The sequence below is a fragment of the Numida meleagris genome, chromosome 3 (assembly GCF_002078875.1).
Source record: "Numida meleagris isolate 19003 breed g44 Domestic line chromosome 3, NumMel1.0, whole genome shotgun sequence".
Taxonomy (NCBI): Eukaryota; Metazoa; Chordata; class Aves; order Galliformes; family Numididae; genus Numida; species Numida meleagris.
The window spans coordinates 61,054,899-61,082,355 of record NC_034411.1 but is presented as its reverse complement, the minus strand read 5'-3'; the positions used below and the strand labels follow the sequence as shown (position 1 = coordinate 61,082,355).

Genomic DNA, 27,457 nt, shown 5'->3' with positions numbered 1-27,457 from the left:
TGATTTCACTGAGCACTTGATTTAGTATAAGAAGTTAAACTGTAACTGAAGATCCTTTTTGCCCTCAGCGCTATAGTGACAGGTTTATCAGAAGCTTTCAGGGTAAGATGTCTCAGGAAAGGGATAAACTAATAAACTGTTTATCGAGACTTCAGCAGGAGAAGCACCTTCGTGACACTAGAAGCATATTAAAACTTTTGTGTTTGTCTTTTTAAAGGCATAGTCTGGCCTCTTAAGAGCAGCTGAATTTATGCTGCCACAACTGACTCCTCACCTTCCTCTTTCAGTGACGGACCAGTTAGTTGCATGTACAGGCACCACAGTGAAACACAAGTTAATTCTTTTATCGGGAACTACTGTATTAAAAAGGGCATTAAGGTGTTTTACCTAAGCATTAAAAAAATGCAATGTGTCTCGAATTATGCTTTTGCCCTGTTGATTAAGTAGGAGTGCAGTTACATGTGTAAACCATTTTAGTGTTTCAAGTGAGATGGGTGCAAAGGGCACAGAGTCCCTTTGAGAAACTTCACCCAGGCTTACGTGTAATGCAAAGAGCCTGAGCTGACACAGGACTATTTTGCAGCATTGTCAGTTTTTACTTATCAGCTGCCAAATACTTGAAAAGATCCAGGGAATGTAAGATTCAAACACTACACGAACCATACACTAGCCACAAGTTTCGTAGTAGTCTGAGACATCAAGAGTAATCACAAAGCTTCATCCAAATTTATTTATTAAGGTAACAACATATTCCAAATTACTGCAAGCCTGTACTAATCCTTTCATTACCATCTCAAGTTTGAATGACATGTCATACTTCTGCAATAAATGTCAGTATCGAGTTATAATAAAAGCTTAGAAAAGAATTAGCAACAAGTAACAGTATAAACATCACAGTAACAGATCATCATGACATCTTCTAAATGCTCTAGGGTACCTCCCGACCAGACAGCTCAAGTCTCAGGTCATAGCAAGTAAAGGAAAGACATAAATAATGCAGCTTATGTACTTCAATTACAAAGCAGCTAGCACAAAAGCATTTAATTTTTCATAACTGCACAAAACTATACAGTATTTCAGTCAATCAGATCTAATGTTTTACCTTTTGTCTAGAACTACCTTTGAGGCTCAGCTCCATCTCTGGCAATGGACAGCAAAATACCCAAATTGAAATGTAGAGCCTCGGGTCTCAGTTAATGCGAGCCTCCCCTAGTTACTGCAGTTTCAATGCTTCTTTTCTTCTGCTTCTATCTGAATCATTATACCACAAAAATTCCTCTCAAGGGCCAACAGTGTTCACCACTCGGCTCCTTGCAAAGTCTGTGATTGTAACTTTGCCAAGAAAGTGGCACACAAAACAGCAATAAATTAAAGCACAGCTATCCCACTTAAACTACCTTTAAAAAAAAATGTAGATGCATATTGTAAACAGGTGTCTTAAAAAACATGCTTCTGAGCATCTGCTACCAGGATATTTTTTCCCCAGTCCTGTCTGCAATGGGACATATCAGACACAACAGCACACAGGAAGATGTCAGCCTCTCCACAACTTCAGGTGCAAGTTTCCACATTTAACATTTGTGCTAAAGGTACTGTGCTGCCCTTAATACAAGGTCAGGCTTTTAGTGCCAACATGACGCAGGACATGTTGTTGCAAGTACTAACATGCACAATTTTGAGTCTAACAACGCTAACCCAAGATTACTTTGGAATCAAGGCAACACGGATTATCAAAGGCAGCCCCTCCTTCCCTTGCGAAGTCTGATCTAATACTGTTTTGTTATATTAATTCACACTTGCACGTTTTTCCCCCCCCAGAGAACTGTTTAGTACAATTGAGGGGTGGGGAGAAAAAAAACACTTCCAAAAGGCCTTGATGTTCTATCTAATGCTCCCAAAGCACTAGATCTAGGAATAATCCTATGAAAACTGTCATCGTAGCAATTCTCACTTAGCTCAGCTAGAAAGAGCCATTTAGTGAAGTGACAAAAAGACATGATTCAAGGTGATCATGCAGAGTAAAGCAGGGTATATGCTACATGGATAGCACGCGCGCACATATTTACAACTACACTATAATCCTGAATACTGTTTGTTTCAAAGACATGGTGAGCCTAACACCATCTTCCCTGGAGAGCAATAAAGCTCCCTTAGTCGAAGTCACGATTTGTAAGAACCAGCGGAGCAACCAGAGTCCACACATACAACACAATGCCAATCCAGCTGGAAGATATCTTCACCCAGACAGACGGCCATTTGCTGGTCATTGTCTCATAAGTAGAATCCGGACTGTTGAAAGAAGACAAAAAGATGATTTGCAATTTTTGTTGTAATTCAGCAGTTGTGTAGTAAGCCACTATTCAACATTTTGCACAGTAAATTATTTTCACGTCAGCTCAAGACCTCCTTGTTACTTCCCCCAATTAGCTCACACCAATCTATATGAAAATGCCATTTGCAAGTTGTGGAAAACAACAGCAGCCCAAAAAGTACTGAGTAAGAGAATCCGTCAAGAAGCAGAAATAACAAAGCACATCTGCAGAAAGAGGAACTGGATAGCATTTACGCTACTGGTAATGCATTTTACCTTGTGAAAAGACACAATCAGGACAATTAACAATCTTGATATCACATTGATTTAAGCAGAGCCATGAATCAAACCAAGAACAAGACTATCTATTAAGGGTTACTTTAGAAGAAAACACCTTTCTAGTTTTGTTGGTACAAGCAGTTCATCGAAAAAATTACTAGCTTTAATTTATTTTGAATTCTGAATAGCATCTGCTCAAGCTGTTAACGTAACATTAGTAAGTGTTATACAATACAACTACAATTCATTTCACATGGGTCTAACAGTACACTTCGCTAGGGAGTTCAGAGCCACATTCCTTATAGCACATCAGTTTGTGCCTGTTCGACTAGCTCAACTCAGCATCTTGCTCGCAGATTGTTTGTGCATTGTACTATGAAATGTAGATACCTGTACCAGTTGGTAAGTGTCATCATGATATACAGTGATGCCAGGAAAAGCATAAAATGGAAGAAGGAGTAGCTGTAAGTAACTCCATCCCTTTCATTATCTATGGCACGGTGAACATCATCTCCATCATCAAGGGAGCCGTCATTCCTGGGCATTCCATCCTCTATCAGAGTTGATTCATCACTGGTCAGCATCAGCTTGTTAACCTGGCTGTTATTGGATGTTCGGATGCTGTATTTGACAGGAAAGGATGCGGTACCATTACCCAAATGAATATCATTTATTATCTGACAATCAGAAGTAATACAAGTCAATGGGATTTTTTTTTAAAGCTATCTTACCTTGAGTAGAGAACACACAGCAAAAACAAAATCAGTCCTACAATTCCTTGTGCATCCCACCACTGCACCACTTGACCTTGGGTTGGAATGGTGGTGGTATTGTAACCAATGATGCTCAGCAAGCTCGGGTTACAGCGCCTATCTGTGAGGGAAATTACATTAAAACTTACACAAAACAAAAGCTGAACAAATATTTAAAAGTGTATTCCCATTCAAAATGTAGAGCAATAACAAGAAACTCTGTGACCATTACTGTTTTGAAGCATAAAACAATCATAGAATGGCCTGGGTTGAAAAGGACCATAACGATCATCTAATTTCAACCCCCCTGCTTAGTGCAAGTGTGCCAGCCACTAGACCAGGCTGCCCACAGCCACGTCCAGCCTGGGCTTGAATGCCTCCAGGGACTGGGCATCCACAACCTCCTTGGGCAATCTGTTCCAGTGCGTCACCACCCTCTGTGTGAAAAAGGTTTAATTTTAGCCTACAGAATCTCTAAAGCAGGCCAATGACAGTACAAAAATTACACAAATTTAAAATCCTTTATCTGCCCTGAGATACGTATCAAGTGCTTTACTGTTTCATCTCATATAACCAGAAGCAACCAAATAAAAGTTCTCTGCCTATTAAATCAAATACATTCTACTGCTAGAAACCACGTTTACCAACCATATAGTCTACAGATTAGGTATCAGAGTCATCTCCAAGTTAGAAAGAATGCTACAAAGTTACCAACATTTCCCAACTTACAGCATCCACACACAACACGTAGATGAAACAGCAGAAAGTGGACTACTTTTCCATAATTAGTTCAGTCGTTACATTACAGAGATTGCATCTCTGCTGTTACACAGGAGCACAGAAGACTGCCTACAATTAAGATTAAAAGGCAACTTCCAGGCCAGAGACAATTTAAAGCACTGAAATCAATATTTGGTAGTTCATTTTTCACCAGTGAAATTGCTGAATGTCTTTTTTTTTTTTTTTTCTAAAGACATCTGGTTGTTTTCAGGCAAGAAGCGTTACAACATTACTACACTGAAATAATTCCTCCATTAGGAAAAGTATCATCAATAACATCTCCAATACCAAGCAAGAAACTTAAAACCTGGAATGGAGATATCTTTGAAAAAACTATTTCTTTAGGGTTATTGCAGGAAATGAGAGCTGTGGGAGAAACCTGTGCCTGTACACATTACAGTACCTCATTCCAATGTTGCCTTGCAAATAGGTGAAGATAGAATTTACAGTTCAACCATTTACCTAAAAAGCCACAAACTGCTGCTACAATTACCTGGTTCATTGGTCATAGCTGACCAAGTCAAATACATCGTATAGATGGTAATCACAGAAGACTGCAGCAAACCAGATCTTGGCTGAGATTCCTGTATGAAGTAGTCATGAGACAGCAGTTAGGTAACCCAAAAGTCTCAAGCATGATTATATCATAGGTTTCTGGTCATGAAAAATAACACAGAAAACTAAGAAAATAACAGAATTAAAACTATACCTGAATCCTTGGCAGAATTGACATTACAGAAGCACCAATACACAGTAGCATATTAACACTGATGAATGTCTTGTTTTCAGAACAACCTTCTGGATGAGTGTAATAAACATAAAACAAGACGACAGCTACTAGAGACAGTAGATAATTGACAGCCGTAGCTGACAGCAGAGCTGTGAAGAAAGAGAAACAGAGTTTAAGTGATTAGAAATACAGCATGTTAAAATTGAAATAATACTGTATGATCATCAGGTTTTGGGTAATTTAAACAGAATTAGAGAGTAGCCCTGGGCTCTGAAAAGTTCAAGTAAATAAATCTCTCTAACATGAGGTGTTAAAAAGAACATCTAAAAAAAAAATAAATCGGAAGCCCAAAGCTGTACTTCATTTTCCAGTGCTTTAACAGCAACCAAGCAGACTAAGAATGAAGGAATACAGTTCTGCTGCATACACTTAGGGTAAAGGCTTGTGGAGAAGAAACTGGAGCACTACTTCTCCAACAGAAGGAAAAACAAAATCTCGAAATTACATCTTATTAAGAACATCAAAGAACAAAGTAGCCACTGCGCACAGACAGGCTGAACTGTCTCTTGACAAGACTGAATTACCACATTTGAAATTGCTTTATTAAAATTAACAAATAATTTCTCCAGTGAGATTCCTTGTACTCTCCTTTACTATCTTGGTCTTTCACTCAACATCTGCCTACATTAGGCTAACGTGGCAAGGTTTTGGCAGTGGGGGGCTGCAGGGGTGACCTCTGTGAGCGGAGCCCAGCAGCTGCCCCACGTCGGATCAGAGCCAGCTCCAGCTGCTCCAAAAGGGACCCGCCACTGGGCAGACCTGAGCCACAAGCAATGCTGGTTGTGCCTCTGAGAGAGCTAACTGAAGGAAGGAAGGAACTGCTGCGCAGGAGGCCGCAGCTCATGGAGAGCCCCTGTAGGAGCAGGTCTCAGGCATGGAGCCCACTGACAGAAGCTCACAGTGGTGCAGGAGGTCTGGGTGAGCTGCTGCCTGTAGCGCCCTGTACTGGAGCAGTTCCTGAAAGGCAGATCCCATAGTACAGAGCCATGTTGGAGCAGTGATTGAAGAGCTGCAGCTCATGGGTAATCTATGCAGGATCAGATCAGGAAGGACAATACCCCACAGGAGGGACCCAATGTGGAACAGGGACAGAGTGACCATGAAGGAGAAGCAGAGACACAGCATTATAGGCTGACCACAGCCCCTGCTCCCCTGCACCACTCAGTGCAGGTGGTAGAAGAGAGGGGATGAGGGTGTGGAGGGGAAGGTGGTTTAGTTCTCATTGCTCTAGTCTGTTAGTAATGGACAATAAATTACATTTATCTCCTTATGGTGTGCCTATTTTGCCTGTGATGGCAATTTGTGGGTGATCTCGGTCTTAATCTCAGTTTTTGAGACCTTTACCGTCATATTTTGTATCCCCCTTCTTTTGAGGAGAGGGAGTGAGAGGGCAATGTGGTGGAGTTTAACTTCCTGTCAGGATGAAACAACCCCTATACCCTCAAAGAATGACCAATAGGCAGGCATAAAGAAAAGCTTACTGAATTTGCACTCAATATGAAACCAGTTTATTTTTAATCAGTGCTAAGGAGTAACAAAGCCTGTGCTTGTGGCTGAAAGAAAAAAAAAAAGTAAAAAAAACCCAAGAATCTAACCTATGATTGCCCCTTCTCTGTTATATACTGATTCCCTGTGCCTGGGGACTAGATTTCAGCACTCAGCAGCAGTTTCCTCTTCTCCTGCTCCCCGTTCCCACTCTCCATTTTTAACTTAGTATCAGAGGAACAGTGTGACAACTGAGTTGAATCACACTACAGCAAATTGATACACAATGCACAAAGTAGCTCTTCTGCTTTCTGGTAAAATACATTACTGTGGTGAATAACATATCCAATATAATACACAATGAAATGTAAAAGTTCTTGCTGCAATACAATACCTGCATACCAGCATCTTGAGTTTCCTTCCTCCATTTTTTCAACCCAAGATTCATTCCAGGAGTGAGCAAAGTCAATAAGCAAGACCAGCTGAATAAGAATAAAGCAGAATGCTCCAGACATACCTACATAAAACCACACTATAAAGAAAAATAAAAGCAGTTCAGGGCCACTGATAATTTACCATCTTGTCAAACATAGATAAAGGTCTACAGTTATGCAGCCACAAAAACTGTAAGCTATCAGAACACAATTTAATTTTAAAACTGCTATCGCTGTACCATAATCAAGCAGAAGGCAACATTCTCTTACCAGTAGTAAAAGGTCCCTCTGGGATGAAGAAGGCTCCAACACTAATTGCAAGTGCTGTTGCAAACTTAAAGAACCAGAATCTAGAGAATTAAAGGAAAAAAATAAAAAGGTAAGAAAAAGTCTGACAACTACTAAGCCTTATCTGCTTCACAAGAACTCAGAGTAACACAAAACACACATTCCTAGAGGGCAAGGTGGTTGTTTTGTTGTTGTTGTTGTTTTTTTTTTTAATTCACTCATTCTTGTTTCTTTAGAAGATAGAAGAATTTTATCTACCCAAGATTGTTTTTTCCTCCAGTAAATGTTGCTAAACCATGCTAGACTCAGAGAGTTCAACACTAACTTCCCATAGATATCTCCCTGATGTATGAAGCTGGGATGGAATGTAATTGTGACATACATACTCAAGGACAAACAAAACAGATCAGATGTCGCCTAGAGGGGAGACAGGGAAATATTTTCCACCAATGATTCACCACACATCTTAAATACAGACAGTTCAAACATCCCACATAGTCAACTTCAAATAAAAAAATTACACCAAACATAAGAAGATGCAGACTTTTTTTTCTTATCAGAATGACATGAGCTCCAAATATAAGCATGATAGCATCTACATGTACTTCAAAACTGAATATAGCACAAGGACATTTACCACACTCCCACAGTTGAAACAGCTGCAGGCTCTTCACATTTTCTATCCCTTCCTATCTTTTTTGCAAACTACTTTTCACCACTACTTGATCATAATAACCAGAATTAAATTTCTTCAGATGAGAACTGCTCAGAGAATTTCAGTTGGGCAGAGTGAAGTGAAGATGAAAGAAGTGCAGACTATAGGAAAACATGAATTCACTGGGATATGAAAAAAAGCATGTATGAAAGCTGAACTCCGAAAATTTCTTGTATAACGCACCTCACTAGAACTAGTTTTAAAATCCACACAGAATTATTTGAATGTCTTTATAAAAACAGGTTCAATTTTGTGAAAAGTTCATCTCCAATTCCACGCCTTTTTAAGGGCTCTTAACACTTCATCCACGCACAATTTGTAGGACAGCTAAAAATAATACTTCACATAAATAACACCTACAGTTGCTATTCTTCTGAGCAAGTGAGTAACAATCCTCTGAAAATCCTCTGAATACATTATAATTATGTTTATTTTGTTTTCCTGGTAAGAAAACAGCAAGAAGCCATTGTGACTGCTGTTAGGACAGCAAAGAAAGTCAGTGTTGGCACTGGATCCCATCTACTAGGTCTGACTTGCTTACAAGCATGAAAAAGTTAGTACATATACGTGGGAAAACCTAATATTCTGAATATTTCAAATCGCTAACAGAATGATAACACTGCAAAGTATTACTGAAGATGCATACAACTTCAAAAATCAAAACACACAGTTTCATAAAGCTATCTGTAAAGTACATTATTGAAGCAGCCGCCTGTTGCAGAAGTGCTGACAGTAGCATCATTAAATATTTTACCAGTAATGGTTAAAGAATATAATTTTTCCTTTCATCCTAGTGCTGACACTACATTGGCTAAGAAGAGTAAACTTCTGTGGGTTGTATAGGAAGTACCAAAAATTTGTATCAGATACTGCAACTCCAGACAAGCAGATGTGGAAGATCCCAGACACATAAGAAATGGTCTTCCGTAAGAAGATTCTACACCATATATCATGTATTTTATTAAAAAAAAAACTCCTTCAAAGCATTCACAACGTACCTAATCTATTTGCTTTTTGCTTTTGAAAGGTATGTTTTAACAGAGTTATCTGTGACAGTACTGGAAAGATTTAGGGGATACTCATGAGCAAAGCAAAGGATAGAGAGACTGAACAGAGTCATTGCTTCTAATGCATTTTTAACAGTAGAATATGCAGACTTTTTCTTTTCTTTACACCTAAACAAAGAAAAGAACTAAAGCCATATTCTGCTTCGTCTTGTTTTCTTTTCACCTTCAAATTTAAAAAGTTACATTAAAGTTACACCTAACCTGGAAAAGAAAGCATTGCTTGAGACAATTTGCAAGCTAAAATTCCAGTACTACGTTCAGCCTGATCAGAGAAGAAAACTGAAGAAAGACAACAGGGAGATAAATGTTATGTTATGTATCTATATAACTATATTTAAAGTCAACAACAAACATCAAAGATAAGTGGAATTGAATTCCTAGAGAACAGATGAGGCTCTTAAATCTTTCTGAATATGAAAAACATCTCAGTACTAGAATGGTACCATTATTCATTTCTGAATTACATCATCTTTGGACAAAAGAATCTCTACTCTTGGGAAATGTATAGACGGTTTATCCAGTGTCATAGCTAAGGCTCTAAAATCTGACAGCCACATGTATCTTTTTCTTTCACAAAAGTTAATCTGCCCTGAGAACTCTACTAACTTTGAATGCCCTCTATAGCAATAACACTCCTCTCTAACTACTAAGAAATTATTTTGCTCGTGGAACAGTACATTTGACCAGCGTGCTAAGCTGCAGGCTACATTTCCACAGTAGCTGCATCTCACAAACAACTTCCCATGAAGCCTGCAATTAAGCGCCCATCTCTGTTCCCATTTCTGTATCTTACCCATTGTGGACTGCCGCTCTTGGATCATTGCTGCTCTTCACTTTGATCATCAGCAAGGAGAAGAGAAGAAAGAACATTGCCATACCAAAGCACACACGGTACACTGCTTTGTAACCAACCAACACATCGCAATTCACATGGCCGTGAACACCAGGAATAGTTGTTCCCATCCCTCCATCGCAAAATCCAGGAATCTGTGACAGACACAAGATACTTCAGTGATTTGTAAGAAGCTTCCTGTGAGAAAATGTGGGTTAGCAATTTCTTACTATACTATTCATTAATATTGTAAGACTATGCAACTACAAACTTAGCTATAAGATACGATACTGCAGCGCTGTATAGTTAAAGCTGAAACCAGATTATTAAATGCATTCAAGGGGAATGAAATAATATAAATGAAATGAAATATTCTGAAATAAACATCTACAGACAACATTTGGGGACAAAGAGGGGGAAAAATGGAAAGCATGCCTAACAGAAGTTACTATTTTCTTTTTTTCTGGGAAATAAAGAGAACAAGACAACAAAATGAAGACTAACAGAACCACGGAGCGCGCAACCTAAGCTCAGCAAAAGCTATAAACTCCCCTGCAATTCAAAATTCAAATTATCCCTCCCTTAAGTTCATGCGCTACCTTCGTATAACTAAGACTGTAAAATCTCCCACGAACTTCCTACCACCCTTTGCAAAAAATATTCTTGCTATACTTTTGCAGTGCAAATAAAATTTTAACTAGTGCAGCATAACAAACTAGAAATCTTAAGACTGTGTTCATTTCTCACTCATATTCTTATTAATAGCAATCAAAATCAACTGAGAACTACAAACACAGGCATTTCAGTAACATACAACTTAAATCTCTACAAACATAAATTAAGTTTTCCCGTTTGGTAAAAGACTCTTCTTATCCAAGCTATTAAAGTGCAACTTCATTTCTAAATAGAGCTATTGATGTACACAGCGGTTCTTCCAAGAGTCCTCTGTTTACCTGACCTATGATCAAACCGATAGTGATTGTGAAGCACAAGTGGCAGAAACATTACGTATTTCTGAACAAAATCCACGCTTTTGGGATATCATATACCATTACCTCTGACATTTGTTCTACCAAACATGTTAGCAAAGAAGTAACCTGACCTTCTTCAGCTGCTCTTCCATTCCTGGAATTAACATCACACAGGCCACGCTCACGCCCAGAAGCAAGAAGAACGCATAGATCAGCCTAGTGATGGTGGAGTTGTTCCCACTGGGGCAGCATCTGCAGAGCAGGCACGGGGCACTTCCACACAAACATGGTATCTGATGGAGAGAAGGAAAGTAAAACAAACTCTTTGAAAGCTTTGCACTCCTAGGTTTCAGTCAGTCTGTGTAGATTATCAGAAGTGATGATGGAAACTCACTTGTCAGTAGGGTAGGCTAAGTAGCTGCAACATATTACAGAGCCTCCTTACAAGTCCTAGTGTGTTTCCTCATGCACAACTGTACAGTGAAATTACTTCTATAACAAAAGTAATCACTGATCCATTCAGCCTGGATTCATGCTTACTTGTTCTCTTGAAATGTATTACATTTTTCAGCTAATTAAGATTCAAGGATTGTTGTTGCCTAGCAAAAACATCCTCCCCTGCACAGCTGCAGAGATAAAACATATACCCCATTGAAAAAAAAACAACAACGTTGAGTGCGGTGCCATCTAGGTATGCCTTCAGCATTTAGAGTTGGGCTGCAATCCTTACTGAGGCCATAAACATTAGTGCAGCACAAACAATAGGAAAAACAGCCTAAAGCTTAGGCTGTTATTTCTTGCATTTTTAGCAGCTACTCACATTTGGGTATCATGTAATTCTCTGTTAGCTGCAACGTAAGACAAGTTACAAACAGCACAAATAGTACAACGACAGTATATATTATCAGCTCTACCAAATATGAACAGCAGAAGCAGGAAGAAGCATGCTACAGCTGTATATAGCGTGAAAGAACAAGGACAATTTACTTGCATTCAGTGAGTTTTGTTTTTAAGCAAAGCACTATAGGAAGAAGGGTGCAGATTCACAAAAACTGTACTTCACCCCTGAGCAATGCTCTGCCACTTGTTGAGAGACAATTCGGAGAGCAAAGAAGGCAAGGGTCCACAGGTAAACGTAAGACAGAAGATTAAATCAAAACTTTTTGCAGTTCATTTTCCCCCATTTACAAATGAATTGTTTTATGTAAAAATAAAATAAAATTAAATTTTAAAAAGGCATGGGAAACTCTACTGAGTAGTTACAGCTAAGTTTTGAAGGCCATATACTATTCAGTTACAGTAAAATTTACCAATGTAAGATTCTAGTGTGTCCCCTCCTACAGTTGCCTTCATTACACAGGACCTGCTCTGTTTGTACTACAGCAGAACACGGAACCTCTTACAAAGGCACCGAACTGTGGCAAAACTCAGCTTCTTCCTTAGCACGTCTTCAGGTACACCTCTACTTGTGCTAAAAAACACAAGCATTCATCATCACACAAGGGACACCCAGACACAGGCATGTGACCAATACACATCAATCGGCCAGGATGATGAGCGTGTGTCAGAGTTCTTAATACTTAGTCATCTGGCAAACAAAACACCAGTGGCCTGCCCTGCTGGAAGGTGCCAGCACATCGGCGGGCAGCCAGAAGGCTTCTGGCAGGCCCCTGGGATGCCCTTGGGAATAGGCTCTGATTTTCTGTCTTGGCAGTTTCAACCAGAGCCACATGCTGGGCCCGCAACTTGGGTCTTTTAAATAATTCCCTTTTATTCTTTTTCCATATGTTCTTTTGCAAGGCTGGAAGAGCCAAGAATTTTCACTCTACTATGCTAAAGAACTGTTTCCAAATTAACAAACTTCATTAATTTTGCCTTGCTAAAAAAAGAAAACTAGGCCATTCTCATTACAGCTAATCCAATACGTACGAGACTGTATATCACCCTGTTTGACTTCTTCCTCCTCAACTTAGTACCACTGCAACACAATGTATAGGGAGATGCTGACTGCAAGCAACTACATCAGGGATATCTACGCTTAGTAAGCATGACACCAAGCTGAGCGGTGCAGTCGATACATTGGAAGGAAGGGAAGCCATCCAGAGGGACCTGGACAGGCTGGACAAGTGGGCCCACGAGAACCTAATGAGGTTCAACAAGGCCAAGTGCAGGGTGCTGCACTTGGGTCGGGGCAATCCCAGGTATTTATACAACCTGGGGGAAGAGGTACTTGAAAGCAGCCCTGCGGAAAGGGACTTGGGGGTCCTGGTGGACGAGAGGCTGGACATGAGCCAGCAGTGTGCGCTGGCAGCCCGGAGGGCCAACTATGTTCTGGGCTGCATTAAAAGAGGAGTGGTCAGCAGGGAGAGGGAGGTGGTGGTCCCCCTCTACTCGGCTCTCGTGAGGCCCCATCTGGAGTACTGTGTCCAGGCCTGGGGCCCCCAGCACAAGAAGGACGTGGAGCTGTTGGAACGAGTGCAGAGGAGGGCGACCAAGATGATCAGAGGGCTGGAGCACCTCTCCTATGAGGAAAGGTTGAGGGAACTGGGCTTGTTCAGTTTGGAGAAGAGAAGGCTCCGGGGAGACCTCATTGTGGTCTTCCAATACTTGAAGGGAGCGTATAAACAGGAGGGGGATCGATTGTTTGTGAGGGTGGATAGTTATAGGACAAGGGGGAATGGTTTTAAGCTGAGACAGGGGAGATTTAGGTTAGATATTAGGAGGAAGTTTTTCACACAGAGGGTGGTGACGCACTGGAACAGGTTGCCCAGGGAGGTTGTGGATGCCCCATCCCTGGAGGCCAGACTCCAAGGCCAGACTGGACATGGCTCTGGGCGGCCTGGTCTAGTGGTTGGCGACCCTGCACTTGGCAGGGGGGTTGAGACTCGATGATCTTTGAGGTCCTTTTCAACCCAAGCCATTCTATGATTCTATGATTCTATAAGAAACAAATGACAAGCATTTGCTTAGGATGTATCAGGACTTTTTAGAGTATTGCTGCATTTATGCTATTTTCTCACCACAAATTTTCTACTCAAAACATTACTTTTTTGACTAGCTCTGTCTGTATTAATATTTTTAAATATATTCTTGACTAAAAGCTTGAATGTGCCAGGGCAGGACACAAGTCTAGGTTCATCTGCTGTGGAAAACTTGGTGCAAGGACTACAGGCATAAAAGTAAACTTACCTGGATTATTAAACAATTATTGTTTATTAAATGCTAAGAAAATGAAGAAGCTTCCTCCTGAGTGTTAGAAAGGGAACACACAAAAATGCATGTATCCTGGATGTTTCTACAGACTTACAGGAGCTGAAAGGAAAATCGCTGCATCCACCTCACTAGGTAAAAATGTGCCTCAACTGAGACTGTAACAATATGCCTCATTCGACTTTAACTGTCTGAGTAACTACATCAGCTTTTAAAACACCTTGCCCTGAATAACTCATTCTCACAAGCAGTAATGATAAGCATATCTCTGAACAAGAGTCATCTCCTGATACTACTAATGCACATTACCTACTTCTACAGAAAGCCACATTACAGACCGAGTCCCTCTTTCTTCTGAGGAGATTATATATATTATTTTATTGGAATTATACATACTGTTGTTAAAAACATTTCTAACAAGTAGTAGATTCCAAGCAGAACAGGGAGCAAGAAGCAATCTGCCCACAGAATTCAGTTTACCAGCTGAAGAGACAGTTTCTGCAGATTTCTTTCCTCCTGTAGTCAGAGCTCGTCTCCTAAAAAATACCACAGTACAAATAGCAAGGTACTACTGCATAAATCAAAGCTTAAAAATATCTCCTCAGGTGAAGCTCAGCTTACTCACAGATGCAAAGAGCTACTCTGCAATTAGCTTCTAGCTTGTTTTCATAAGGGAAAGAGGATAACAATTACTGAATCATGACAGCAAAGATCTATTGACATCCAATAACTTTCAGACCTACTGACCAACTAATACTCTTGAATATTTCTGAGAAAAATAAGCAGCTCAGTGGCGTTCACTGAGGCAAAGTAAGAAAGATGTCCAACAGACCTACCCTAAAAGCAGCCAGCTGGGCAGACAAGGTAATTCACACCTGCCAAACTAGTCACTTCATTCTGTAGGACAGTGGAAATTACAGGAGGAACGCAAAGACGAATATTGCAGGACACAGGAAAAAGAAAACAAATCCACTGAAAGTTAACTGTTACTGCTCCTGATGCACAAAGAGTAGGTTTTTAATATCGCATGTAATCTTCTTACTAGGGTAAAGACTACGTGACTATATACTGAATTCCGGGTCTGCAAAACCACTAAGCCACTGGGCCTAGCTGAGTTTTAGCTATATCATCCTTACAGTCCAATCAAGACCAATTTAATCACAACTTCTGTCTTGACAGAGAATATTAAAGTGTGCAGAGCAGCAGTAGAACTATTTCAGAAAGCAGTGCAATACAAACAAGACACAGCAGAGTAAAAACATCAGGACTGACTGATCGTTCTAGGCCACTGGGATCAGAAACCTGGTGAGTTGACAGTGCTCCTTAAGGCTTCTCCCCACCCCCAGTTCATCCTTGCTCTTAAAGACTGCCTGCACAGCATCACAGTACCACACCGTGCACTCATAAGAAGAAGCAACCATGCAAAATAATCCCAAAGAAATAAAGGATGCCAAAGTCAGTTACTCAGAAGAGCTCTGCACGGCACAACGCCTGGCCTTGCAAAGTAATGTGAGCAGCACTGTCTCCCCAGGCAGAAGAGGAGCAGCTATCCTGGCTGGCAGAGCCTGCACCAGCAAACTCCATGACATCTGGCTCCCCCGAGGCCCCCCTCCGCAGCTCCCTCTTCTTTAAGAGCCATGAACTCTTTATACAGACGCATTCTTAGTGACTGGAGATGCAGACAGACTCCAGCTGTACAAATTGCTGAACAGACTTTAAGTACTGATTAGCTGTGGTTTTAACTTGTAAAGAAAATCAATACTTTGAAGGCATCAGGAAAGAAAAAAAAAAAAAGGATTTGTTTTGGGCACTTTAAAGGATGGGCTTTGCCCACAGTAAATCTAACTTAGTCAAGATTCCACTACTAGGCAAGTCATTGCACTTAAAAGACCATTACATGATCTTGAAACATTTCTCTCAGAAATTAACACTAAAAACCAAGAGCAAGTACACAGGATTCTTCATGCAGTACAAACACCAATTAGCAAAAAGACTGTTTATTCACTTGAAAATGCAACATGTATTAACTCAGGTATTTTCGTTAAACTAGTTATGGCATTACTTAGTATTTGACAACAATTAAAAATGTTAAACTAACTATATTCAGCTAGTAATTAAAGCCTACCTGGCTTAATCCATTAAGTGGTGCTTAAAATGTTAATTAAAGCAATATGAACACTAGCAGCACCTCTTCAGCAAAATATTTTCAGTGTTCTAGCAGCTTATTTACATGTATATCAGCCTGGAAGCTTATTTCATACCCATTAATTTACAGTCTCTATGATGATTTAACTGAATTTATACAGGAGATTAAGGAATTAAGTTATCATCATTCTACACATCACTCTAGCAGAAAAAAAATGAACTTCATATGTTTTGATAAACTACAGTGCAAACATAGGAGCTTGAATCTATATGAGGCTTTGTTAGACTATTAAGTTAGCTGTACGAGTTTCTGTTTAAACACATGCAACTTCATTTTCTCTAAACATAGTACAGTCTTCTTGGTATGAAAAAATCAGTTTTTCACAATCCCACTGACATTTTTATCCCAAATGTACAGAGATTCATAATACACATGATTGTGAACATCTGCACAAGGCCTAGATTTAGAAAAACGTATCACTTAAAGGCAAAACAGCAATGCGTTAACTGGGAAGAAGACTGCCACGCAGGATCTTTACTGATTTTCGTGTTTCCCTCCACAGTGCTAACAGTTTTAAGCCCACCTTCAGCTATTGTTTCCAAGCATTTAGAAGAAGCACTGAGCAACGCTGAGCACGGCGGTGACATCATCACAGACTGCTGAGCAACGAGAAAAAGATGCCCTGACAAGACAAAGATGCTACAAAGGGCGGAGCTGCTCAAGACAAAGCCGTAAGAAAGACGCACTAAATACAATCACCAGGAGCAGGGAAACGCTCAAGTTTTGTTTTTCCCAAAGCACAGAGCAAAATTCATCAATACTGAATGACATTTTGACTGCTTTATAGGGTTACGACTGGGAGAGGGTTTCAGAGGACCCGTAACGCCTCCCGCCCGACAGCCTAAGAAAAAAGCAGCGAGCAGGCGGTCTGCCTGTGTACCAAGCTTCCCTCCACTCCACGTATTCCGAGGGGGGGGGGGGGGGGGGAGCACGGAGAAGCCGGAGAAGGGGCTCAGGGCCGCGGGCGAGGACGTGCCCAGGACAGGAGGAGCGAGAGGCCGCGGCCGCCCACAGAAGGTCGGTGGGCAGCAGAGAGGGCCGCAGCCTCCCCACAACCAGCGACCCGGACGGGCGGCCCCACGGCCGCCCCCACCCCTGGGAGACAAAGGCCCGGGGAAGCGGGGGCCGCTCCGGGCCTGCAGCAGGAGAGGAGGACAGGGAAGAAGACAGGAGGAGAGAGCCACCGCGCCGCCCGGCCCACCTTACCCAGCTCGCCATGGAGCAGAGGCCCAGGACGCTGCCCATGGTGGGCGGCGGACTCGGGCTCCGTCTCCGCCAAGATGGACGCGCACCCCCGGCTGCGCTGTTTACTCCTCGCCGCAGCACTTCCGGCTGCTCAGGAGGCCGTGCAGCGTCACTTCCGGAGGGCGGCAGGGGGCGGCTTGAGGGTCGCTGGCCGCCTTCTTGGGAATTCGGGGCTTGTGTGCAACGTGCGCAGTTGGTTTTTCCCCTTTCCGTCTGCTGTCCGCCCGTATTGCGGGTTTAGAGGTGCTGTTGCGCGGGTCTGTAAGATATCCTGAATGCGGTGGGGCCGGGTGTGCCCTGCGGTAAGAAGAAGCCCAGCTGTGGCTCCGCAGGCTGCTGGTAAGACCCCGCTGTCACCGCGGCCCTGCCTCAGCCGGGGTTAGCGTGTACTGGGTGTTGGGAGTGAAAAGGCTGCGGGGATGCAGCCGCCACTGGGTGACATCGCAAATGCATCCACTGAGCAGGGTGGCTATAGTGGGTAGGCTGTGATTTGGTGTAAGGTTTCTATCCACAGCACAATCCCACAATTGCAGACCTAATTTAAGCCACCCACCTGCAACAAGCCTCTGGCCTCTGTACAGGAATCGATTTCACTGTTTGCTATGTGCTAAACTGTGGCTCATGCCACTGGTGAGTGCTGGTCATGTCCTCACAGGACAACCTCTGGCTTTATCCACAGGTAAAGCCAAGTAGCTTTGCCTGTATGAACATCACAATTTGTTTTACCTCCCCAAATGCATTCACCTCTGCTTCTTCCTTCCTTCCCTATATGCTCCTAAACCTGAGTATACCTGAAAACAGAAATGTAGCCCAGAGTTGGTAAATTAAGCCTCCTCCATAGAAGTTGCTAGTGCTTGGTTTATTGTTTCCAAGCACATACCACAATTATTTAATGAGTTAGAGCTGGGCAGACATAGTCAATGTCTCACTTACCCGAGTAATACTTCCAGGTAGGCTACGTTCCATGATTCTGTAAGATTTTCATCATACCAAATTTATTAGCAACTGTATTAATTTCACTGGTACTAATAAGAACTTCAGAAACGAAAAATGGTTTATAAAATAGTGGGATGATCAGGAAATAGAAAATGTAAATTTTAACATTATAGGTAATATTAGTTAGCTCTTATGCAAAACCATCTCATCTGTCCAGTGTGTTTTAATATTCAAACATCTTTTCCCTGACCTCTGTCTTCTACCTCCTCTACCCAAGCAGCAAAGGGGAATTGGGAATGGGGGCTGTCATCAGTCCACAGGATGCTGTCCTTCCTGAACTAATCCTGCATGAGTTCTCATGGGCTGCAGCTCTCCAAGCACTGTTCCAACATGACTGTACCACAAGGCCCATCCTTCAGGAACTACTCTAGCATAGGGCCATACCAGCAGCAGCTCCCTCAGACCTCCTGCTTGTCGCTTCTTGTCCTGTTGCTGGCACCACAGAAAACAGCCTGGCCCCATCCTGTTGATACCCTCCATTACCATACTTGTATGCATTAATAAGGTCCTCTCTCAGTCTTCTCCAGCTCTCTCAGCCTTCCCTCATAGGAGAGATGCTTTCAGCCCCCTAATTATCTCTGCCAGAGGCACAACCAGCATTGCTCATGGCTCAGCTATGGCCAGCGGCATTTCCCTTTTGAAGCTGGCTGGAGGTGGCTCTGATCTGACATGGGGCAGCCACCGGGCTCTATTCATAGAAGCCACCCCTGCAGCCCCCTGCTACCAAAACCTTGCCATGGAAGCCTAATAGAGCATCACTATTATTTTCCTCCTTTCCTCCTTTCCTCCTTTCCTCCTTTCCTCCTTTCCTCCTTTCCTCCTTTCCTCCCTTCCTCCCTTCCTCCCTTCCTCCCTTCCTCCCTTCCTCCCTTCCTCCCTTCCTCCCTTCCTCCCTTCCTCCCTTCCTCCCTTCCTCCCNCCTTCCTCCCTTCCTCCCTTCCTCCCTTCCTTCCTTCCTTCTTCAGTATTCCTGCAGTCTGTACTCTTATTACAGAAACCTCTGACAGCCCAGACAGTTTCTATGCAGACCAACCTTATGTCTTTTATTTCAAAATATTAAATCACATCATTGTTCTCCGATTACTTCATTATTTCTGTTGTCTTATTTGTAGTATCTACTGTGAAAAGATAGTGAAGCATTATGTACACTTCAGTAAACCAAGTCTTCCTTCATCACAAATCTTTTCCAAGAAATTGCGTGAGAGCAATCTGCTACAGGAATTTATCTTCTGGAATCTATCTTCAAGTGAAATGCAGCTTGCCTGGCAGCTATTAATCATACTTTGAAATCTTGGTTGTGTAGAAACTAGCAGTTTCTCAAAATTGTTCTTCAGGAATTTGAACAGCTCTATTTTGGCTGTTCATATGCTGCTATGGAAATAACTAGAATTTTGTTTACCTTCAGCAATGATGATAAGTACTTTCTTTTGTGCTGGAGCTTAAGTATTTACTATCACTCCATATGCCAGAGCCCTCTTGCAGCATTTCTGTGTTTTAGTCGTTTCTTTATTTTCATTGCAGTGTTTGCGTTTTATTTGGTTTGAAGAGGGATAGAATCCATCATTCTCAGAAATCTGCCTCATATTGCTTTCCACTGTGATCTGTTTCCCTATGGACTTCTTGAGCTTGTATAGATATGAGAACCATAGCAGCCCGTTATTTGAGTAGCTCTCTGAAAATGTTTAGAAAATAACAGGACTCAAATAGTTTATCACTTTTTTTTTCCTTTTCTCATTTTTGTTAGAGCTTTCTGTCAGACGCATTTTGGAAAATGAGTTTGGAATCTTCCAGACCAGAAACCACCAATCTATCCCATGGTCTCCATCAACTCCCTCAGTGAGCACCAGCTCTGCGGATTCCAAAGCTGCATTGTGGGGAGATCACAGCCATGGCCACACACGCTTCAACCTGCAGCAGAAAAGTCTTGGTTAGCATTTTGTCTGAGGAGTAAACAGCGCTCAGTTCCTCAGACCGCTGAGAGGAACGTGAGCTATACAGAAGATACAATAGACAGGTTTATATTTTAGGCAAGGCTTTTCCAAGACCATAATTTTATGTTAAAGGTGTTGAAGATGTAGGGACTCCAAATACACAGTAACACAAGTGTAATCTAGGACAGGTGAGAGAGCTTTATGGACATCGATTGTAGCGAGAGCATGTTCAGACAGCGACTCCCTTCTGCCCCCCCTTTCTCTGCCCAGGGATTGCAGAGCCCAGCTCTATATGCTGCTTCAGGAAAAAAAAAAAAATAGGAGAAGAAAAGCAGTGATAGCAAGGTTAACAAGGCCAGGAGCCCGGCCTGGGAGGGATGGACTTCTTCCATAGCAGTTAATGCCACAGTGCTAGGAAAGAATTGACCAGTGAAGATGAGAAAATATCCAAGCAGAAAAGGCGAACGTGCAGGAGAATAAAAGATAAATAAAAATGGACGGTAGAAGTAACGGAGCCTCCCTCATCTTTGTGCTATCATCGCATCACATGAAGCATCAGCGTAAAACTGAGAAGGAACAGCCTCCGGAGCTGAGGGAGGGCGCGGGGGGCACGCTTCTGTCCCTGAGGCGCGCCGCCCCTAGGGGGCACTGCGACTCCGGAGTGGAGGTGGCGCCCGGCTGCGGCGCGCGGCGTGTGCATGGCAACCGGAGCGGCCTGGGGCGGGCTCAGCGCGGCGGGATGAACGAGGGCCTGCTGCGGGGTGTGAGCGCTGCCCTCCGTGTTCACTGTAAGCTCCATTTAAGTGAAAGCTACAAAAATCGGGATTTTGCCCCCTCAGTCCTTTAAATCAAATAGCAGTAATTTCTGTGATAACAGATGAAGATATCCAGGCTTACATCTGTTGCGAGAGAGAAGTGGAACACAAAAGAATTTGCATTAAGCACGAGCATAACTTCCTTGCTTTTGGAAGACTGTGCGAAGGCCTGCACAGGCGAGATCTGAAGTGACCTGAGCTCAGAGGCCATGATTTCTAGGGACTGGAACAGATGTAAATCCAATTATGAGTAAAAAAATAGGGCTATGGAATAAATATTTCTCTTTATTCTCCTCTTACAAGTTGTTCTCGTATTCTATCAGACATTTATGTATATCAAAATCTTGTGTTGCAGTGGATTTAAATGGGGAATCATTATTATATGCTTCTATAAAATTAGTCATCTTCAAAAGATATTACTGAATAGAAACTGGTAAACAACATCCTTTTTTTTTTTTTTTTGTAAATAAAGAAGGATTTAATCCTTCTTCGGGAAAGACTGAATAATATGGGGTGGTTCTGTACAGCTGCTGTCACAAAGCAAAGAACAAAACCCATCAGACTGTACAGATTGCTGTCTCTCCACTCATGACAACAGGAGGTAAAATGACGGCTGGGCACAGACATTACAAGTAGGGGAGGAGGAAAACTAATTTCTACCTCTGTTATTTTCTGCTTGCAAAAAAAAAAAAAAAAAAGCTCTTCAAGTGTAAATTAACAAGACAGCTCCACATCATGACATAATGCTTTATCTTCTTAACAAAAAAAGACAGGAACATTTGTAATAGAACACCTTTAATTTGAGCAGCATAGTATGATTCAGTGTTTTAAAATAATGAGCATCTTGTGCACTGCTGCTAGCATTGTGCCTTTTACCATTGTGTGACATCTGCACTTGCAGCCCAAAATTGACAATTTTCAGTCTATTCCCATCTTTCCCAATGATCCAATGATGGGAATCTTTGAATTCATATTATTCATACTGAGGACAAATCTAAAGAGTTCTGTGGAATTCATCAAGGAATTATTTCTTCCTGTTATTTTTTGTTAGTTGGATCCATTTGCATTCTTCAAAATCATCCTATCATGTGTACTGGAGAACTCTAGTGAGGGTCTGAGATGATCTAAGGACACAGAACTGGCACCACATTTGGTTGGCTCTGTTTGCAAGCCTCGGTGATCAGAGACATGGTCACATAGGGTTCACAGGAGCTTTCAGCTTTCAGTGCAAGTTGGAGGGATCTAGGCTTGCCTGGATACACGCTGCCAGGCTGCAGTTTCTCTGATGCCCCGTCCTCTGCCTATGCACAACCACTAATCAACATCCTAACAAGAACAGAGAGCTCAAATGCTTTGAAAGCTGTGCATCTTTCATGTATCACAAGAGATTATGTTTTTGGCATATAGAGGCTGTCAGTCAGAAGCTTTATTTGAAATGTATCTTGCAGTTTAGCAACATGAACTGCTTCTCCTTCAATGGAGCGTCAGGCTGTTCTGGCACAAGGCTGTGAATTCTTCTGTGGCTCCAACCTTGTCCATGCTCCTGCATTCCTGTGGGGAGGAAGGGGACCCAGCTTCAGTCTTGCTCCTGCCCCCAGGCTTTGCAAAGTGAATATGGCATCTCAGATTGAAATTTTTTTTGTTGTTGTTCTTTTCTGCATGTAACACTGAGAGTCTATGGTTTTTGGTGAAGGCAAGCAACCACCAGCTGTGTTGACAGCACTGAGGAGCTGGTACATCTTCTTATGTACTGGCATGTGCGAAGCTTCCGAACTGTCAGTTCTACACCTTCCAGCTGGCTGGAGAATAGCAGAGGAGGTGCGTGGCAACGTGTTTCTCTTCACTGGATTTTTTTTTCCCTTCTTATAGGTTTCTTCATCTTTTATTCTGAGTGGATTTAGTAAAAACTAGTTCAGTACTGTAAGCCATGCTGTCACCATCTATGTTTATGTGTGTAAATTATCCAATGAGGTGCAGCCATTAACAGTTTTTGTTGTTTCTCATTTTCCATGTAGATGTGTGTATATATAAATATGTACTGGTGCATTTACATATTTGCATGTTGCACACAAGTATATGATGTATATACGTATATGCAAACACATGGACAAAGAAATACACATATGTATTTCTATATTAATATGTTTCTTGAAATGAACTGCATTGGATCTTCATGTGATAGCAGCGCTTCAAATGAATTTGTTGGCACCTCACTTTTCATTTCAACACTGTAGATACACCGCCATTAGTTTTTTACTTATTTCTGTTAATAATGGCAAATTTGAAGGCAAATTCTTTTCCTGAATTTTTTATAAATCCCTCTTAAATTGTGAGTGAAATCTACTTCTGGGCCAAAAACTTTAACTGGCACAGGGTCGCCTGTCTTGGTTGAATTTAATGGAGATATGTGTCCTACTATTAATTAAAAAGGTGATGATTTTTCTATATGCAGTAGGCAGCACGTATAATTATGCACCCTGTAACATTTTTGTTAATTGCTTCTCTTTTGACTAATGCATGTAACTACTGTCTCATCTAAAAATAGGTCTAGGAAAGTAGTTATTCTTAGCTCAGGATTAATAGGCAAGTTTTAAATGAGACAGTTTAATTCTAAATGACCTCAGAATTTTGTACTTCATTCTTAAGGCCTATATTAGAAGAAGATAGTGGTCTAGTCAGCATCTGCCTAATCTGTTTCCTAGATGGCAGTATCTGGGGCCAGATGATAATTGGAGCAAGCTTTTTTCAGTAACCCTTAAAATACATATATATTTATAAACCCAAATTGTTACAGGAGGCTGATATTATTTTTTCAGATAAAATAATTTATTCTTTAATTTTGATGATTATTTTGTATCTGTGGGGATGTTATTGGAGCTATACTGATACACACCAGCTGTTAGTAATCTGTGTTATTAATGACCATCCTTTCATTTTTCAAGTCAAGGGGGACATATTACCCTCAGTTACGTACTCCCACTAAGCGCAAATTTTGCCAGTGAGGAGTAGCAATACTCTAATCTTAAAATATGAGGAAGTAGAACTGTACGATTTTAATATTTGCTCCATAAAAACTCTTACCTGTTGCAGTAACAAGAAAACAGCAGCTGAGGACCCCTCTGCAGACAGGAATGATATTTCAGGCACTATGGCTAATTTTGAAGAAATTAATAACATTGGTGGGATCAGATGCTGTTCACTGGCTATTTTAAACAAATTAAACTACAGATTTTCTGAACCACTAACTGTTATTTTAAGTGGTTCTGGTGGTTCTCCCAGAAGACAGAAGACAACAAATCTGATACCAATTTTTTCCAAAGGCTCCAGAAGCACCTGTACAGCTCAGTCTATGGGGAACACAGGCTTCACAAATCTAATAGCATTCTTTTAAAAAGTTAGTGAGCATATGAATAAGGGTGATTGGGCTTATACAGTGTACCTGGATTTTTAAAATGCCTCACACAAGGTCCTCAGGAAGAGCTGTCAAAGAAACTAATCAGTCATGAAATGACAAAAGAGGCTCTTTTTTCGATTAATAGCTACTAGTGAGATCTTTCAAGGGCTATTAAATATAATTGTCCAGTTGCAACCTCTATTCAGGAAGTCCTTAAAATGGCAATTGCTGGAACTGGGCTGGCAAAGCTATCACCACCTGCTCATCCTTCACTTATGCTCTTTCCTGAAGCATTTGTTATTGGCCTCTATCAAGAACATAATGCTGGGCAAGGAGAATTTTCCTCTGACCTAGAGCAGCCTTTCTGATATTCTTAGCTAAGTACAGAAATTTACACTGAGGAAAAAAAAAAGTATATTTTGCTCTTTTAAGTGATAAAAGGTCTCTTCTTTATGTAATATAATACTTTTATTTAAAAACAGAGCAACAGTTTTCACATCAGTAACTTCTTTTATGAAGGGTATCAAACTTACAGCGTTCAAGCCCTTATTGTCCTTTTCTTTATTTTAATTGTTGCAGTACAGTGTTGGAGGCAATGCAGAAATACATAATTCGTGTAGGTTTTAGAACATTTTGGAGAAAAGAACATTGCTTCTGCAGACCAATGAGTTGTTCTCCTCTGCAGAGCTGTGGGAGTTCTGTCAGGAACAGGAGATGGCCAGAATGACTTGTGTGCTTGACATGGCTGGCCTTGGGTAACTGGCGCAGCTAAAAGCACTGAAGTAGTGAACACAAGGAAGGGTTGGACAGCAGCATGAACTCTGCATTGATAACAACTTGTGAGAATGTAGGAGTTTAAGAGACAACAATACTGTTCAAGTCAACTTCTGTAAAAGCAAGCATTCTACCTTTTCTTATATATTATTTCCCAGTGAGACTACATACAGTGATGAGCTCTGATGTAAATGAAAGCATTCTTCTTCCCTAAACAATACTTTTAGGAGGAAAGATTTATGCCTGTATTCTAAACAGAAAAACTGACCTCTCAATCTGTCAAGCTGTCAGTATGATCTCTTGGCAAGCCATAATCGTTCACTTTTATTTTTTGGAGTTGGACAAATTGCCTGGAAGTATAACTCAAAAGTAAAAGAGACCTTGTATATACTTGTCAATGCATTCAAAGAAGTAAATCAGTGTTTATTTTCAGAGTGTTGAACCAGCCTTTAAAGAGAGAAAAATATCATTTTCAGAGACAAAAGCCCAAATAAGTAAGTCCTCTGCAGTCCCATTAGCTTCAGCTGAACTTGCTGATTCTCTGAACTTTTCATCTAGCAGATCACATGGGCCACCCAGAAATCATGCCTAATTTTAGGTCCTTGTTTAAAAAAAAAACATGAAAGAAAGCCTTGAGCAAGAATTAATTTTTAACAATTGGATTTTTGAGATGGGCAACTTATTTTGGAGAATCCAAAGTTACACCAATGTAATACTATGAAAGAAAAAAAAAAAACATGCTTAGCAACATAAATGTAATTCTGTGATATTTCTTCTCTGGCTTGACAGACTGGTTTGAAGAACAGCATTTTTCACTGCTAAATCTGAGTTTCATCATTCATGCTGTTCTGCACTGAAGCAATAGCATTGGAATAGCTGCTTTATAATAATGGCAGAAAAGCCACAGGCTAGAGGAAGCATTCAGAAGCATTAGTGTTTCTGAGATTGCTTTGGAATATTTTCAGCATTAATTTCCTCTTTATGCATATGAAATTAACTAAGCATAGCAAGGTTTTGTTTCATACATCTGGTTCACTATACTGCATGGGTAAGTTTGTTACCATGAAAAACACAGGAATCAAAGTCATTTTCCTTATTTATGTAATAGAGACTTTCTTCATTTAGTCTCACAACTTATTTCAAGTTGCTTAAGGGCTGTTGAAGGACCAGAGCAGAACCTTTTTAGTTTGGAGACACCCCAAGCCCAGCAGATCAGTGGGTGGAACTCACGGCTAGTCTGACAATTGCTATAAAATCTGGATCGTTGTGGTACGTCCCTCTTTCATGATCCATCCAACCAACAAGCTCACAAGGGCACACAAGTTTGGTGGTGTCTCACGTAGTAAATTGTGACCTATGACCACCTCTGATGGTCAAGCGTTGACCCAGAAGACATTATCAAGAAAGATATAAGTAAGTACTAGAAGGAGGTATGAAATGTAAATATATTCCAAGCATTTACTTCAATAAAAATAAACTGTATTTGTTGACTTCTGAGTTGCTGAGGTCTACTGGATAAGGCTGTGGCCAATCTATATGGCTTCAAAGGTACAGCTTTCTGTTTTAACAACAAGATGCCATTCTTTTGGGGCACTAATACTTCTCTTTCACTTTTTTTAAACCCTTTTTTGTCTTTAGACTGTGTTGTCTGCTGGTGATGATTGGCACTATGCTTTTCAACAGCCTCTTACCACTTCTAGAATGCCCCTTGGCCCCTTTGTTTTGAGGGAAAGTGATTCGGCAAAAGGTGACCGAGTTGCAAATAGCATTTGCTTGTGTCCATGAAGTGAAACTGTTTTAGGTGAGAGGTCTAATAAAAGGCAAAGAGATTTCCTGCCAGCAGTTAGCAATGAATCAGAGTTTGGTGACAAAGATGTCATACATGCCTTCCCACCTGGTATCTAGACAAGGAGAACCAGATCCAGGCTACTCAACAGCAGAGGAAGACTTTTTCAGCTTTGGTGCTCCAAAAAAAGAATAAAATGTAAGTTGTCTTTTTTTTTTTTGGATAGAAGTTGAGAGAGCAGGTGTGAAAGATGTCAGGGTGGTTTCAGGGTGGATGTTAACTGAGAGAGGTCCACGTACTGTTGGACTGAATGGTCCTGGGGGTGTATTAAAGGTCACTATCCAGTGCCCATTAACTTGGCTGAATTAGAGGCCAAGAAAATCTCTCATTTATCTC

The 27,457-nt window shown here is 41.2% G+C and overlaps 1 protein-coding gene across 1 annotated transcript; it reads right to left on the bottom strand.

Moving 5' to 3' along the window:
* On the bottom strand, positions 705–17,476 carry SERINC1 (serine incorporator 1). The gene is made up of 10 exons (XM_021390243.1): positions 17,327–17,476; positions 10,836–10,997; positions 9,695–9,888; positions 7,102–7,181; positions 6,792–6,929; positions 4,832–5,001; positions 4,616–4,706; positions 3,322–3,463; positions 2,981–3,211; positions 705–2,289 (listed from the first exon to the last, which is right to left on the bottom strand). Exons 1-10 carry the CDS (start codon positions 17,363–17,365, stop codon positions 2,151–2,153), a joined length of 1,386 nt encoding a protein of 461 aa, XP_021245918.1. The 5' UTR covers positions 17,366–17,476; the 3' UTR covers positions 705–2,150.